Raw genomic sequence first — 15,412 nt, forward strand, 5'->3', positions numbered from 1 at the left:
CTCCCTCGCTGTGGATCTTCTTTGCCCCCCGGTTGAAGTACATCGTGCCTGTGGAGGAGGAGGTGATGGTGACAGTGGAAGGAGCAACGGGGACATGCTCGCTTACGGCTCGCCCACAGCGGAGTCGAGGCGAAGGCGAGTCGAAGCTCCCAGCCGCGGCCGCTGGTACCGCTGACGACCGAGGACCATGTTCGCTCTGACCGCTTCACTGGTCCAGGAACTAGGAGAAGAAACAAGTAATATGTTAGTTAGTTCCGTCGGGTAGTTTTGTCTATCAAAATAAGACGCTACAAACTCATACGAATAAGGTAATATATTCCTTCTAACTGTCTTTTTTCCCCATCTTATTCGTCGTGGTTACTATTTATAATACGCAGCTTTACACAACTCTTATGATTTAAAAGACACAAACCAAAGATACATGTATCTAGCTTTTTATGTTGAAGAGGAAAGAACGACGGATACTTCTTTTCTATCGAGCTTTACTAAGCACTTGCGTCTTTTCAAGCGAATTCTCATCCGTGACACTACTGGTGCATGCTAATGGGTTTCTCGTTCCGCTAGCAAGTGACTGATTTCGAAATACAACGCCGTAGTCGGACAAGATTGTGTGGTCACGCTAACGCTCGTTGAGACATATCATTTCTAGTGAAATTCTTTATAAAACTTACATTTTGACAAAGTCACGAAGTTAAGGACAGAAGCGAAAGCCATACGGGTTTGTTTATTTCGGTGTGGGAAATTACAACTTTTTTCTGTCGCAGTGTTAACACTGGCGTCTTTCCACACGAATCCATCTGTAACGTCAAAAAATGTTAATCGGTTAGGTAGTTCCGCTCCAGCTGGAGATAATAAAACGCTAGAATCTCACAATTAGGCTCATTCGCTCCATCAAACGCTCTTTTCTTTAACGTACGTCTTGTGTCAAGTTTGTGGTAAAAGGTATATTTGCACAGTGGTTATGAATTAAAGGGCAGAATCGACAGATAAATGCAAAGATTTTAATTTGAAGGAAAGAAAAATGACGTCGACCGCTTTTCCGTCACGGTTTACGCTATTGTGGCGTCCTTCCACGCAAATGCACATCTGCGTACCGTGTCAACAAACTCAGCACTTTCACACAGGAACGAGGAAATAAAAGCTTATAAAGAGTGTAATAACGGTTACAATCGCTTACACACACATGGCGAGCACACAAACGCGTCACCGAGCATAACAAAGCTGCGTTTTATTGTGTTGTCAAGGAGCAGAGCTTGAACCCGTCCACTGCCCACATAGTAGCGTGCACATAGGAACAAAAATCATACCATTTGAGTGTTTATTTACTGTCATCACATGGCAACATGATACACACATTCGTGGTTTCAAAAAGTTCAGATTTCCCCATCTCATTAAATAGAAACGGAATAAATATTGACTCGTGACATGAGGAGCCTCTGCCAGGTCTGAAGAAAGGGGTATTCCTTCATTTGCACACAATTTGACATAGCTCATGAAGCATGATTGTGATCATAATTCTACTTTTTTTGCTGTAATCTGTATGTATTGCACAGCTAAATGACAACTCTCAATTCCTGCCTTCTGCATGTGAAATCATCGGAAAGCAACTGGCTTTTATTGCGATGGCGTTGGGGCAACTTGACAAATCATAAATAATGAACCTAGATGAATACAAACTTTATTACAAATTAAATACTGAAACTCAAATACATTTCTGCCTTAACTTACAAGTTTAATTCATATTGTGATAGCGCCTATGGCATGTGTCTCAAATGCTGAGCAAAAAAAAAGTTGGCGCACTCCAGGTACCACCATACTCAATGTTATTAGCGCAACTATAAGGGAAGAATTTTAAAATTGCATGAAAAAGCCAATTATCAACCTGAACCGTGGTCAGATATTTACAGCGGACAAATCAAATTAAAAAGTCCTTTCTGATCAGGGAAGACGTCTTAATGGTGTCAGACTATGTATGAGCAGGGGCTAACAAAAGTTCCAACAAGATACAGAGAAGGGAACTGAAATCAACAAGCCTAAAAAAATAAACTTTATTAAATCTCTGAATTTATGCCTATTTCCCACCCCTTCTCCTGAACTTTTGCTTCCACCTTCTTCCCTACCGACTTCCTCACAGAAATGAACGAATATATGTACAGGCGGCTGCTCGGCAGTGGAGGAGAAGCCAAAGCGGGTCAGTCATGTTGCGTAGCAAGTATGGGCTGCCTGCAGATGGGGCAGGTGTTGTTCTCCGACAGCCAGCGATCAATGCAGTGGATGTGGAACTCGTGTGCGCATGGCAGGCGCCGCAGCTTGTTGCCCTGCGCGTACTCATTGATGCAGACGCTGCACGCCCGGCCCGCCTCGCCCTCCAGGCTGGCTTGGCCGTACGAGCGTGTGGCCAAATTGTCTATCTGCTCTTTGGTGAGGCCGCGCGGGTGCTCGTCGTCGTCCTCGTCGTTCAGCAGGAAGAACTGCGCCAACCGCAGGATGGGCAGGGTGCCGTTCTCCACCAGGTTGTTTGTGTCCCGGCTGGTGGGCGGCGGCCGCACTTCCGTGGAGCTCGCCGGACCGCCGCTGAGCCTAGCCTGGCCGACCGGCCCATCCTCGCCACCGGCCGGACTCACTCGCTCTTGTTCCTGACCGTCCGAGCCCGGCTGTACCGGTGCGCTCTCATTGACATACAAACGAGCCGCTGGGCCGGTGCTTGTATTCGTAACGCCGACGTCCACGTGGCTGGGGCTCTCGGAATCGGCCTCCGTTTCCATGAGGGAGCTGAGCTCCCCGAAGCCGGTCATGATCTGGCGCAGGATGGAGCGCAGCGCAGTGGAGTTGGGCTCGCCCAGGCCTGTCTCGCTGATGCGCCGCAACGGGATCCGAATTGTGCTGACATAGGTGCGGATTCCGGCGCGCTCCGAGCGCGAGATGGTACGCCGGAAGCCGCCGCTGTCGCTCTCAAAGGTGACGGTGTTCTCAGCCACACGGGCCCGGGAGCGTGTCCTGCTGGCGATGCTGTCACGGTCCCGGTTTTCCCCAGGTCGGATCCGCCTTACCTGCAGGTCCAGCATGATGGTGGGGTGGCGGCGAACTGAGGACGAGCCTCCTGCACTGGCTGAATGCGATTCGTTCTCGACGCTGTCGGCGGTCTGCTCCACTGTGGTGGTGGCGGCTGGTTCCGCCGCAACCTCCCCCGTCTCCATGGGAACCGAGCTTGTGCCCGCATCGACGATGTGGATGCTCGAGCCGCTGATGGTGCTGCTGGACGCTGGCATGCTCACGGCGCTTCTGTGCAAAGGGGAACGACTTCGTCTGGATGCGCGTGCCGGGACGCCGCCGTTCCACGTGGCCGCCACCCGGCGCCAACGTCCGCGCGAACGAGTCCGGCGCGCTTCCTGCCCTGCCGCTGCCGTCTGGGACCCCGGCTGGGGCGACACGCGCGGACAGTCGAGAGATAATGTCACATTGTCACGGCTTCGCTCCGGTTCTGCATTGGCGGGCAGATGTGGGGTAGATGCCGACTCGTCCGAATGAGAAACAGTGGGCGGCGGTACTACAGAGTGCAAGGCGTCTCCTCTCCTTTGAGGAGGAGACGCAAAAGGGGCTGAAAGTGCAGGGGGGGTCATGGAGAGGGCACTGCTACTGGTGCTGCGCGTGCGCCGAGTCTGCATCCTCCTGCTGAGGGCTGGTCGAGGCATGGGGTAAGGAGACGACCGGGGCACGCCGGACAGCCGTGCTCCGGCCGAAGAAGCGGCACGGCGCAGCGGCGAGGTCGAACCCGAGGCGGCGTCTGCAACAGGCTGCTCGGCCGTGTCCATAGTGTCGGCGTGCTCCCCCGCCTCGGGCTGGTCGTGGTTGATGTTGATCTCCAGGCTGAAGCGGAACTCGCCGCTGTTGGGGTTTGTCCGGCTGACGGCGCGCCACGTCTGGTTGCCGCTCTGCCCGCTGCGGGTAGCGTTCCCGGTGCGCCGGAATGTGTTCAACCACTCCAGCAACGAGTCTCCGTTGGATGCTTCTGCCCCAGGCTCTACGCCGCCTGGAAAGAAAGCATGCGGATGACTTCCGTGTTGATTGAGCGCCCCAATTTCACAGATGAAAAGAAAAACATAAGGGAGTGGAAAAAACAACCCAAGACCGAGCTACTCTCAGGGGAGCACAGAATGGCTTCGAAAAAAAACGAAGCAAAAGAGACATTTATACACGACACAAACTAACACATGCGGAGGTGGGGTGGGGAGTGTTGGGGGGAACATGACAGCCCTCCTGTGGAGGGCAAGCTTTGTTGGGGCGCCACCACTTCCAATTTGCTAATTCTGGGCAAAAGGCAGGGAACACCCTGGACTGGTTAATCATAAATCCCGATGGGAAATTTTGTATTAAAACCCAAAACAAAATTGGAGGTCATCCTACCAGCCCCTCGTCTCCCACCGGACCCTCTCTCCTCAGCGCTACCGCCCTGCTGATCCACCGTCTCAGCGGCCGGCAAGCGCTGCTCGGTGCTTGGCTGAGATGACTCGCGCTCCTTGGCTCCATCCAAACGTTGCTGGAGCTCTTCGGCGGTCACCTCCCCTGTGTGATGGTGGTGACAGGTTCCAGTTACATACTTTTCGAAACAATGGCAACAAAGTTGAAAAATTGATCCCATGTTTGCTAACTGTAGGGCTGCTTGAGCCAATTCAATAGATACTACTTCCAAAAAGGCCGCGTAAATGGCAATTTTAGCTGCACCAGGAAACCATGGTCCATTCATGCATCAAACATCATTTATGTCCTTCAGCTCCTGGTTAGGAAAAAGCAAGTTGTCCAAAATACTGAAACATTGGACAAAACTTTAATTTCGCCTGTACAGGTTAGTGCCCAACACCACCAGTTTTCGCCGTTTACTGCAAATAATACATTAAATCTAAGCGTCCCTCCTCACCGGGGGTCCCCAACAGGTTGCTGTCTCTCATAAGACGATATTCCTCTTCGCTGAGGTCATTAATAAAATGATAGTAGGCCTCCTCCCTCCGAAGACGCTCGGCCTGTCTCCGACGCTCGTCTCCCCCACCAGGAGGGTCCATAACCATGAACAGTGCTGGCAATCACAAGAAAGCATTGTCATTTATTTCCCCTTCACCCACGCCAGTTAGTTAATTGACATCACCGCCCAGTAAACCAATAAACCAGATTGCCTTAACTTATAAACAGCTACATTGTCAGCGTCATCCATTTTGCATCGAAACACCCACTGACGAAAACCGACAGTTAACGTGCTTAGCCCGAAGTCCGGCTGCGTGCACATCATTGACCCGCAAAATAGTCTTTAAAGGACCCCCCTCGCGTCGAGGTATTCGTCGCAGCGCTAATATTGCCCAAGTTTTTTTTTTCCTGACAGAAGCTACGGAAGGCCACGTTGAAGACAGGGGCGATAAAGCAAGCTAAAGCGGCGCTGTCCTCCCTGCGGTAGCAGCCAATCGACGGCTCGCTGGGGATGAGTGACAGGCCGAGTGTCCAATCGTCGCCGCGAGGAGGTGGAACGACAAGCAAAGGACAGGGTATCCATGTAAACGAAGGCAAAGACAAAAGAATGTTCTTTTTTTCGCAAGTGTGACAAATAAGGCGGTGACGGCGAAGCGTGTGTGACCACCGAATGTAGCACTAGTTGGGCGTACACCATAAGGACACAAAGAAACATTTGCAATGCGCAATGCCTCAGTGGCTAGCGGTGCCCAGCTAGTTAGCGCAAGTAACGATAGCGAATAGCAACCCGAACACACAACATTAGCTTCGTTAGCCGACCCGAAGATGAATAATATTACCCGATACACATCGGATGAACAGTTGCGCTATCAAGTCAACGTGTGAGATCGATAACACCGAGCACCGGTGTGAATTTAGGTGAGATGACAACGACGTAAAATGGCATAGTACCCGATAGAGCAGCTGTAATATGGACGGTTCCCGTCGATTTCCCTTGTCTCTACCCAAGATGGGACCAGGTGGTGTTACGGCCTATACGGTCCGTGTTATAACAGGCAAGTCGTTTCGACTTGGTTGGTTCCTCTGTTACCAAAACATCGGTTTTGTAATGAAACAAATTAAAACGTAACGAATATAAAGGCACCCGTCCGAATTTAAAGTCTCATAATTTTACTCAGGTGCTAACAGACCGATTTTTAAAGACAGACCTGTTGGCTTTGCTCCATTTCAGGTAAAGTACAGCCGTCGACGCTGTCGTACTTTTTTAAACTGTATATTTCGTGTTTGTGTTAAAAAAAAAAAGCGTAAATTTAGGGCAAACAACATACGGGATTTGGGGGGGGACACCTCGAAACATAATTAAAACACACACACACACACACACACACACACACGAAATACGTAGTGTTACGTCAAATAGAGTCGTGTGAAAACACTCGAACGTGAGACATCAGGTTCCCATGTCATAAAAAAACTGACTTTGCTGTAAAACAGCAATAAATGTTGTGAGAGAGTGCCATGAAAAAGTCTCTCGTCGAAATTTAAAGTGTCATTCTTTAATTAGGATGCAAAACGCTCGACAAATCATTTAAATATGTCATCTATTATTATCAAAGTCGTGAACTTTCTCTGCCGTTTTTGATTTAGTCTTTTTTATGTATGTGATTCGTGTTTTTTTACTTTTATGCACTTGTACATTTTTTGCGCATTTGAACGTATACGACGAACGTCACGTGTCTTTTGTGCCAAACTAAGACGAAACACGACAACTTAAGCCAATATGAAATGTGTGAGTTTTACTAGTACCGCTTTATTTGCACAATAACGACGTCCTTAACTTACATAATGGCAATGTTCTGTTTTCGAACATCCCTTTCCTCTACTTTGTCTAATGCAGGGGCTCCGGCTGTCTCTTACGACATTTTACGACAGTGCCGGGCGTGAATACGACGTCGTTACCGAGTAAAGTGCGTCTCTTTGGAGCAGATACCGGCTGAGGGGGACGCAGCATCAAAAGACAAGGAATATACTTCTATGCCCGCTTTCCCACCCGGACAATCCGAGCACAGCACGTTCTTGCCCGCAAAACGAATTAGCCCGGATAGCTCGATGTGGACGCTGGGCTGAGTGAAGAAAGGGCCACGCCGGGAAGGCAACTCGCTGATTAACCGAAGCTGAGCTCGTCGGGAGTAGCCTAGTTGCCTCCTAAAGCGACGCTTACCAAAAAAAAAAAAAAGAAAAAAGGGGGGGAAACGAAGAAGAAAGGGGACGACGCGTTTGAGGCCCAAAGCAGCGGTGGGAAAAATGGACTATGATTTCAAAGTGAAGCTGACCGGAGAGCGAGAGCGTGTCGAGGACCTGTTTGAGTACGAAGGATGCAAAGTGGGCAGAGGCACATACGGTCATGTTTTCAAGGCGAAGAGAAAAGATGGGTGAGTACAGGAGGGACTCTAGGTAAGCGAGGCCTCCGTGCGGGTCGAACCCATCGATCGACGCCTTATTCTGGGCGTCGTTGGGTGTTTTATTTTTTATTTTCTGCGGAAAGAGTAGGGGAAAGAATTGTGGCTGTGAACACGCACCACGTAATGATTAAGAAACACTGAAGTGCGTGTCATTTGAACCCATTTTCAAGAGGCAACCCTACCCTCACATTTTCAACTTTTGCACATATTACAAAAGACATGCATTTTTTTCTCAATTCAAAACCATTACCAGGCGTCTTACTAATGTGTCTTTTGACATGCTTTTGTCAAAATATGCCCACTATTCACACCCAATACTGCTGGGCTAATCTTTTGTCCAGCTTTAGTTACTATAAAGACCGGTGTTGTCATGACAACAAGTGCCACAACGATTATTCAAATAACTCGAGCAACTCGATTAGTTTAACGCACACTCAAGACGCGCACGGCAGCCAGCCAACTCTACACTCTCATTCGCTGACAACCACATCACTCACCAGGCTAGGCTCTGCCTTTTAAAGCCATACACACTCAAAAGTCACAAATGCTAAAGTAAAACGTGAGGTTGCCAGGCAAAATAATACCTGCGTTTCACATGCAGGTGCTCGTTTCATAATGCAAAATGTATTTTATCTGATTACTCCATTAAGCAATGTAGAATGCGCAATTCTAAAAATGTTAAAACACTGCAGCCCCGACGACTACAATGGCCTCTACTTGCAACTATTTGATCTTTGCCGATTCTAACTGGTAATGTTATGGATGGAGAAACTCGGTGGGGCATTTATTATGTAAATTAGCCCCTGAATATGTCCATACATAACATCGTTTTAGAGCAATACTATTACAATGCCGTGGAGCCGAGAAAATGACATCAGAATTTTAAGGGAGAAGACATGGTAACCAGCCACTGTGCTCATAGAGTATTTAAAGGTCCATTTGAGAAATGGCGTGCGAACGTTTAGTCTTCAGCTGCATTCAAATTGTCACGTGATCTGTGCTGCAGTTTGCCTTGCAATTCTGGCACAAATGAGCACTAAAAAGCGTTTTAGAGATGTTTGCGTTGGATTAGGGAAGGCTGCTGTTTATGAGGGGCGAGGCACAAAGCACGAGTTTATATGGGACGAGGGGAGGGGGCGACGTGCCAATTCATTCAAGTGAGGAGTCGGTCCCGCCGCTCTTGTTTTGTCCCCCGCCAGCTGCCAGACAGACCTCGTCCTCTATTGTAGCCCGGCCTCAGAGGTGAGCTTGATTACACAACTCTGGAGGTGATGCAAGTCAGTGGGGGGTGGGGCCCATCTTGTGCCAGATGCCAAGTGAACGCAACCGCACTCTCACCCTTACCCTCGTTATGGTCCATGGTCTGACGTGGATGTTGCTCAGCCTCTTGTATGCTCATAGGAAGGACGACAAGGACTACGCCCTCAAGCAGATTGAAGGCACCGGCATCTCCATGTCAGCCTGCAGAGAGATTGCAGTAAGACTTTTTTTTTTTTTTGCTTGTGACTGTGATGTGTTAACAGCTTCACACCATTCCAAAGTTGTTTTGTAATACAGCAAAATCTCTAAAGTCTAATAAAAGTCCATTCTGGAACAACACTCCCCCCACCCCCACACAAAATAATGGACATTGAATTCTTCTGTTCCAGGACAAACTGTATTAAATAGAGATTAGGGATATAGATTATTTTATTATTTTTTTTAGGTCAATTGGATATTTGGCAGAATAAAACGAAAACATTTCCGTATAGCCAATATGATATTCTGCATCGTAATACAGATAATTTATCACTTGTGCTTGTTCAAAAATAAATGAGAAGAGGACCTTGAAAAAAATAAAATGACAATCGCAATATTGAAGAGGAAAAAAAAAATCACAATTAGATGCTTTTTTTCCCCCAAAAAAATCGTTCCGCCCTATGCACAGCTACATCCCATTTTATTCACAAACTTCAGTCCGTAGCGCAGAGAGAAAAATGATCAGCGCTATGAGAGAAGATAAATGGCTTCCCCTAGTCAAGAGAAAGCCCATTTAATTTACAGCATGTCATCACATTCATGACATGTCATCATAACGGCAAAAATGGCCATTATGGATGGATCCTTCGCTTCCATCGTCTGAGCTGTCTTCTGTCTTTTGCAGCTGCTGCGAGAACTCAAGCACCCCAACGTCATCTCGCTGCAGAAGGTTTTCCTGTCACACGCCGACCGGAAAGTGTGGCTGCTCTTCGACTACGCAGAGCACGACCTCTGGGTAAGTTGTGCCCGACTTAGGATCGATTCGCACATGCGGGTCAAGGTGCTCAATTCCGATTTAATACCTGTAAGCGGGTCCCTATACATTCATTCACCTATTATTTTTGTTTTTCGTAAAATGTCACGAAATGGTGTCTTGCCAAATAGGAAATGACCTTTTTACCATGCGTCAACAGGGTAGGGGGGGCGGGGAGGGGTTATATACTATATATGTATATATACGTACATTTGATAAATGCATGAGTGGTCCTGGCTGACTCTTTAATTTTGCCTTACTGCAGCACATCATTAAGTTCCACAGAGCGTCCAAGGCCAACAAGAAACCACTTCAGCTTCCCAGAGGGATGGTCAAGTCTCTGCTCTACCAGATCCTGGACGGCATCCATTACCTCCACGCAAACTGGGTCCTCCACAGAGACCTTGTAAGCCGATTGAAAGGGGGCAGGGATATTTTGGGGAAGCGAAAACAAGGCAGAGTTCAAGCATCACTTCTGTCTCGCATGTGATTAGTCACGGTGCATAAATAACTGTTGTTGTTTTGAGCGGGGTGTTTATTTTCAACTACTACATTGGATTTATCTTCATCCTGTACAAATGTGATCGTTTATCATGCCGTGTTGTTATTGTAAAAGCGTTTAAAAATACCTCCAAGTAGGCTAATCTTGTCAAGGGATTTACATGAAACCCTTTCATCTATGGCTGCTGTGGTTTCATTTGTCCACTAGGGGGAAGCAACGAAAACTTTGTGATAATTGTTTTCCCCTCCTCAGAAACCAGCAAACATTTTAGTGATGGGGGAAGGGCCAGAGAGGGGTAGAGTAAAGATAGGTATGTATGCATTTTTTTGCGGGGGGGGGGGGTGGATTTTACATGATCTGTCTGTTATTGCTTCACTCACGGTCGTCTCTGTTGTGCAGCTGACATGGGTTTCGCACGTCTCTTCAATTCACCACTGAAGCCTTTAGCCGATCTCGACCCGGTGGTCGTCACATTCTGGTACAGAGCACCCGAACTGTTGCTGGGGGCCCGACATTACACCAAAGCAATCGGTGGGTTGGCGGCCTCCCCCCCCCGTGCTAAGCGTCTTCAGTGAAAGTTCTCTGAACTCCACATGTTTGTCTTGCAGACATTTGGGCGATAGGCTGCATCTTCGCCGAGCTGCTGACATCCGAGCCCATATTCCACTGTCGGCAGGAGGACATCAAGACCAGTAACCCTTATCATCACGATCAGCTGGACCGCATTTTCAATGTCATGGGCTTCCCCGCTGGTGAGACACCACCGGCCAAATAATTTGTTCGTTTCTCTCTTTCTTTCTGTGTGTATGACTAGAAGTTTAATGTTGTGCGTGACCTTGGCCCTATCTTTTCCTTTAAAGTGGAGCTACTGTACATGTCAAAACTTTTTCACAAAAGTCAGTGTATAAAAAAAATTCCCAGCAGACAAGAGATAAATGAAATAATGTTACTCATCATAATTATAATATTCAATCTTGTGTAGATTGCCACAAGATGGCAGAAAAGCACTTTTAAACACACAGGATCATAAAGCATCAACACCATGCTTCTAGCCTGTACAAGGATGTGACCCTATGTTCCATAAACAACTGTGTTCATTTATTTAATTTTCAACGAGCCGAAATAACACACGAGCACAAAGTGATTCATAAAACAATTTGTGCAGTAGCACTTTACGCAAATGATGTCAAGTTAGCAACTTTCGGCATTTACTCAAAAATAACCAACGTCAACCAATTGTCATAATCATGAAGTAAGATTTACATCCATGAATCAGTTGCGTCAATTGACAAGCAAAGTTGTGTGTCAATACTAAACATTTTGTTGGATTCTAATTTCGGGCCAAAAAGTAGATTTTTTTCCTAGCTTTTTCCGCTGGCAGTAACGTGCTTTTGTGAGTGTACAAGTCACAAACATAGGAATGTCCACTTAAAGCGGGATCTCTTTCAGTTCAGTGAACCTGCCTGCCTACTCTTGTTGCGTAGTTCACCTCTTGGCATGAAGGATTTTGTTTTCCTCCTGTCGGGGTTTCGAAAGGTTTCACCAAATTGCATTTGGGTGAGTGTCAAACCAAAGCATTTACACCGCAGGTCCAAGTGTCCAATTCTGATATCATTCTTTGCACTTTTCCGTTGATGTTGCCTTGACGCTCATCCAAATTGTTTCCTCCCAAAAATCTGAATGGTGTCACTTCAGACACGCATTTTAAATCCAGCCTGGGATGGTAATCCAAAATGGACAAGATGGATAACCAAGTAAGGGAGAAAGTGGTGGGTTAGACATGTTGTAATCCTTCCTTCATCTGACAGATAAAGACTGGGAGGACATCAAAAAGATGCCCGAACACTCCACGTTGATGAAAGACTTTAGGAGGAACACGTAAGTCTGCCAAGCTTGTCCCCCATGTCAATGTCGAGAACGTTTTCATACATTCACCGTGCTCGTTCCGCTTTCGCAGGTACACAAACTGCAGCCTTATAAAGTACATGGAGAAACACAAAGTCAAGCCAGACAGCAAAGCGTTCCATTTGGTAAGCGGCGACGAGCACAAAAGGTTCCCGAATCGTCGCCTGAGATGTCCCAGCCAAATGTTTACGTTGCGATGCGATTTGACAGTTGCAGAAGCTACTGACCATGGACCCCATCCGGAGAATCACGTCGGAGCAGGCCATGCAAGACGCGTACTTTTTAGAAGAGCCGCTGCCCACGTCCGAGTAAGTTTCAGCTCCACCGACAATCATTTGATGCTACCAGAAGGAATCTCAAATCATGAAAAATGCGTGGTGGTGTTTTTTCTTCAGTGTGTTTGCAGGCTGTCAAATTCCTTACCCTAAGAGGGAATTTCTGACAGAGGAAGAGCCGGATGACAAGGCAGACAAAGTAAGACTTTATGAGCTCAAAATATTGAAACATGTACTGTCTCTAATATATACGTGCATATTTTAGATGTAACAAATGGAATATTTTCTTTTTACGAAAGTTCAACACCAATAGTTTGTCTTCTTCAGAGTGCGTCATCAATAGTTTATCGTCATGTTTTAAATCGTCATGTTTTAAATCGTGTGAATTATTATCCCATAAAAACACAAACAATGGCATTTGTTATTTGTTATGTAAATAACAAATGAGCCCCGCCTCCAAGTGAGTATTCATTCATTGCCAAAGTGTGTGTGTGTGTGTGTGTGTGTGTGTGTGTGTGTGTGTGTGTGTGTGTGTGTGTGTGTGTGCGCGCGCGCGTGCACGCTTGCACCTGCAGAAGAACCAGCAGCAGCAACAGGGAAACAACCACACAAATGGGGCGGGGCACACCGGCAATCCCGACAACAGCCACGCCCAGGGCCCGCCTCTGAAGAAAGTGCGCGTGGTCCCGCCCACTACTACCTCAGGCGGCCTCATCATGACCTCAGACTACCAGGTAGCCTCTTCTCTCACCTGCTTGTGCATCAGTAGTAACGCATCTCACACACACACACACACACACACACACACACACACACACACACACGCGCGCTGTTTGTTGTAGTACTAAGGCTGACCAGTGAGAGGCAGCATGGTGCCTTGAACAGACTGCATTGCAACAGTCCTGAAATTGTCGCAGATGTAGTAGATTAAATGCCTTACTTTCCTCACATCCGGTATTAGACAGATACTAAAATTGACGTGTTCTGTCTCCCCGCAGCGCTCCAATCCACATGCTGCCTACCAGAACCCTGGACCAAGCACATCACTGCCCCAAAGCAGCATGGGGTACTCCTCTACCTCCCAACAGCCTCCGCAGTACTCCCACCAGACCCACCGCTACTGACCGCATACGTACGCACGTTGCCACACAAACGCCCCCCCCCCCGACCCCGTCACCCTCATTACGCCTGCCTAAAAGAATGTACTGAGGGACATGGGGCACCCTCTTTGCTGCAGTCCCCCTCTTCTTGTGAAGATTTACAAACAAACAGCATAGAGCAAGTGTTAGCCACACTGCTACATAGCAGAAATCCAACGAGTGATAAAAGCAGGGACGGGTGACGAGTCCACGCCCACGTCACGTGTCCCTCCGCCTACGTGCCCACCCCAGCCAGTAGCCCCGTCACTGTCAAAGCTCGGGACGAGACTGAAAAGCTGCTATTTGACTGCCAGCGTCGACAGATTCCACGTCCGTCTGTCCTCCTGTTTTGTCTCGTCTGTCTCGTCTCTTTCCTCGTGTGGCCGCCCTCCCCAGCCGAGGACTCAACTGAGGTGCTGGGAGGATGGCGCTAGCCCACGCAACTGTGGTGGATTTTTTTTTTTTTTTTTTTTTTTTTTTTTTTTTTTTTGCTGTTGTTCCGAAACGACTGAGAAAAAGATTTTAGTAATTTTTAATTTAATCCGTTTTTAAGCAGCTTGACCAGCCCCATACGTACATACAGGGGACATGAAAAGTTGACCCACCCCTGTTCAAATGCCAGTTTTTTTTTGTAGGGTAGTAAAATGAGACCACGATAAATCATTTCAAAAAAAAAAAAATCACAACACTGAAGGTATGTTGTTCTGTGATAAGTAGTGTTGTGTTTACGCCAAACCCACCTTGTGGAATTAATAGGCTAAGACGACAAGGAAATTGTTGTCACGTGTACTGAACAGCCATTACTTGCTAAAAATTCATGCGGCTCCTTCATCGTCAGCCTTCTTCCCGGCCTCCCAACTTAGCACTTTTGTACACATTGTCACTTCTGTAAGGACGTCCCCTTCTTGGGAATGTCGCTGTTGTGCCAAATTGTTTCCACTTGATGATGATTGTCTCCCCTGATGTGTTTGAGGGTGCGACTATAAAAATGTCAGGAAAAGCCAACTAGAACAGCTTAACGTTATTTGGGGTGAACAGAAGAATTTCAGATGGTGGCAGGTGTCTTAACTTCCATTCAACATCAATTCGAACCTATTTGTAAGATGGAGTGCAACCACACTGTCTCAATTGTTTATTTGTACCTCACCTCTCAAAAATATATTTTTTTTCCTCTTGGTTTGTACAGCTCCTAGTCACATTAATGGTGGAAAAAAGTTGAGAAATTGTTTATCTTGGTCTCATTTTATTTATGTTACAAAAACCTGGCATCTGACCCAGCGCTGTGTACACTTTTTATATCGACCTTGCCGTAGGCTGTGGGCCCTTTCAAATCCAACCAATTGCATGGAGGAAGGCAGATGGAAATGAATTGTACTGTATGGTATTGAGACATTTTACATGAAGCAAGTTAACCTGACAATAAAATTGGAAGCAGTCCTATTTTTGGTTATGTAAAATATCGACGTAACAACCGCGGGTACTGTTGTTCCACCGCGGCCTCTCCGAGCTACACGTCACATTCAATCACAATAACCATTTTGAATGTTTGCCTGCAAGTGCGTCCAGCATGGCCCTCACTTGAAAATCACAACCACTGGACAAAGTCTATCCATATTACATGTTTCACAGCAATTGACATGAAATTGGTAGGATGGTATGGAAAGTCTCAATGATCCAGGCCTGAAATTGAATTGTAAAGTGGCTATTTTGGTCAAATTTCAGTTACTATTTCCAGGGTTGGCTTTTTTTTTTCTAATCTAATTTGCACCTTTTTGGTCAAGTGAGGAGTTATAACCATGTAGCCTGTTTTTAACCACACCTGGTGTGTATAATTTAGTTATCGCCGGCCATTCTCAGACCCTTTTTAGCCTAGCTCTTTGAATAAGTACCTGGAATTGAAT

At 47.0% G+C, this 15,412-nt stretch overlaps 2 protein-coding genes across 6 annotated transcripts; one reads left to right on the plus strand and one right to left on the minus strand.

Annotated features, from left to right (window-relative positions):
• Nucleotides 1-2: 2 nt before the first annotated feature.
• On the plus strand, nucleotides 3-14,958 carry cdk8 (cyclin dependent kinase 8). 4 transcript variants are annotated; one of them, XM_019866852.1, is made up of 14 exons: nucleotides 3-236; nucleotides 6,854-7,388; nucleotides 8,820-8,895; nucleotides 9,562-9,672; nucleotides 9,956-10,096; nucleotides 10,445-10,502; nucleotides 10,592-10,723; nucleotides 10,801-10,944; nucleotides 12,001-12,070; nucleotides 12,150-12,222; nucleotides 12,308-12,405; nucleotides 12,493-12,571; nucleotides 12,948-13,106; nucleotides 13,371-14,958. In XM_019866852.1, exons 2-14 carry the CDS (start codon nucleotides 7,261-7,263, stop codon nucleotides 13,494-13,496), a joined length of 1,395 nt encoding a protein of 464 aa, XP_019722411.1. In that variant the 5' UTR covers nucleotides 3-236; nucleotides 6,854-7,260; the 3' UTR covers nucleotides 13,497-14,958. The 4 variants fall into 4 exon arrangements, with proteins under 4 accessions (XP_019722411.1, XP_019722413.1, XP_019722414.1 ...); XM_019866854.1 differs by lacking the exon at nucleotides 3-236 and adding an exon at nucleotides 5,790-5,874; XM_019866855.1 differs by lacking the exon at nucleotides 3-236 and adding an exon at nucleotides 6,080-6,187 and having other exon boundaries at nucleotides 13,371-14,951.
• Nucleotides 1,305-5,991, minus strand: rnf6 (ring finger protein (C3H2C3 type) 6). Of its 2 annotated transcripts, none has more exons than XM_019866849.1 (4): nucleotides 5,908-5,991; nucleotides 4,916-5,071; nucleotides 4,405-4,563; nucleotides 1,305-4,030 (listed from the first exon to the last, which is right to left on the minus strand). In XM_019866849.1, exons 2-4 carry the CDS (start codon nucleotides 5,061-5,063, stop codon nucleotides 2,193-2,195), a joined length of 2,145 nt encoding a protein of 714 aa, XP_019722408.1. In that variant the 5' UTR covers nucleotides 5,064-5,071; nucleotides 5,908-5,991; the 3' UTR covers nucleotides 1,305-2,192. The 2 variants fall into 2 exon arrangements, with proteins under 2 accessions (XP_019722408.1, XP_019722409.1); XM_019866850.1 differs by lacking the exon at nucleotides 5,908-5,991 and adding an exon at nucleotides 5,796-5,887.
• Nucleotides 14,959-15,412: the final 454 nt, after the last annotated feature.

This window comes from Hippocampus comes, unplaced genomic scaffold (genome assembly GCF_001891065.2).
Source record: "Hippocampus comes isolate QL1 unplaced genomic scaffold, H_comes_QL1_v1.1 scaffold181, whole genome shotgun sequence".
Taxonomy (NCBI): Eukaryota; Metazoa; Chordata; class Actinopteri; order Syngnathiformes; family Syngnathidae; genus Hippocampus; species Hippocampus comes.

Coding starts and splice junctions, on each gene's coding strand:
- rnf6 (XM_019866849.1), bottom strand. CDS start 5,063: ATGGTTATGGACCCTCCTGGTGGGGGAGACGAGCGTCGGAGACAGGCC. Junction 4,564..4,915: donor CAACCTGTTGGGGACCCCCG/GTGAGGAGGGAC, acceptor ACCATCACACAG/GGGAGGTGACCGCCGAAGAG. Junction 4,031..4,404: donor CGGTGGGAGACGAGGGGCTG/GTAGGATGACCT, acceptor CTTTCTTTCCAG/GCGGCGTAGAGCCTGGGGCA.
- cdk8 (XM_019866852.1), top strand. CDS start 7,261: ATGGACTATGATTTCAAAGTGAAGCTGACCGGAGAGCGAGAGCGTGTC. Junction 9,673..9,955: donor ACGCAGAGCACGACCTCTGG/GTAAGTTGTGCC, acceptor GCCTTACTGCAG/CACATCATTAAGTTCCACAG. Junction 10,724..10,800: donor ACATTACACCAAAGCAATCG/GTGGGTTGGCGG, acceptor TTTGTCTTGCAG/ACATTTGGGCGATAGGCTGC.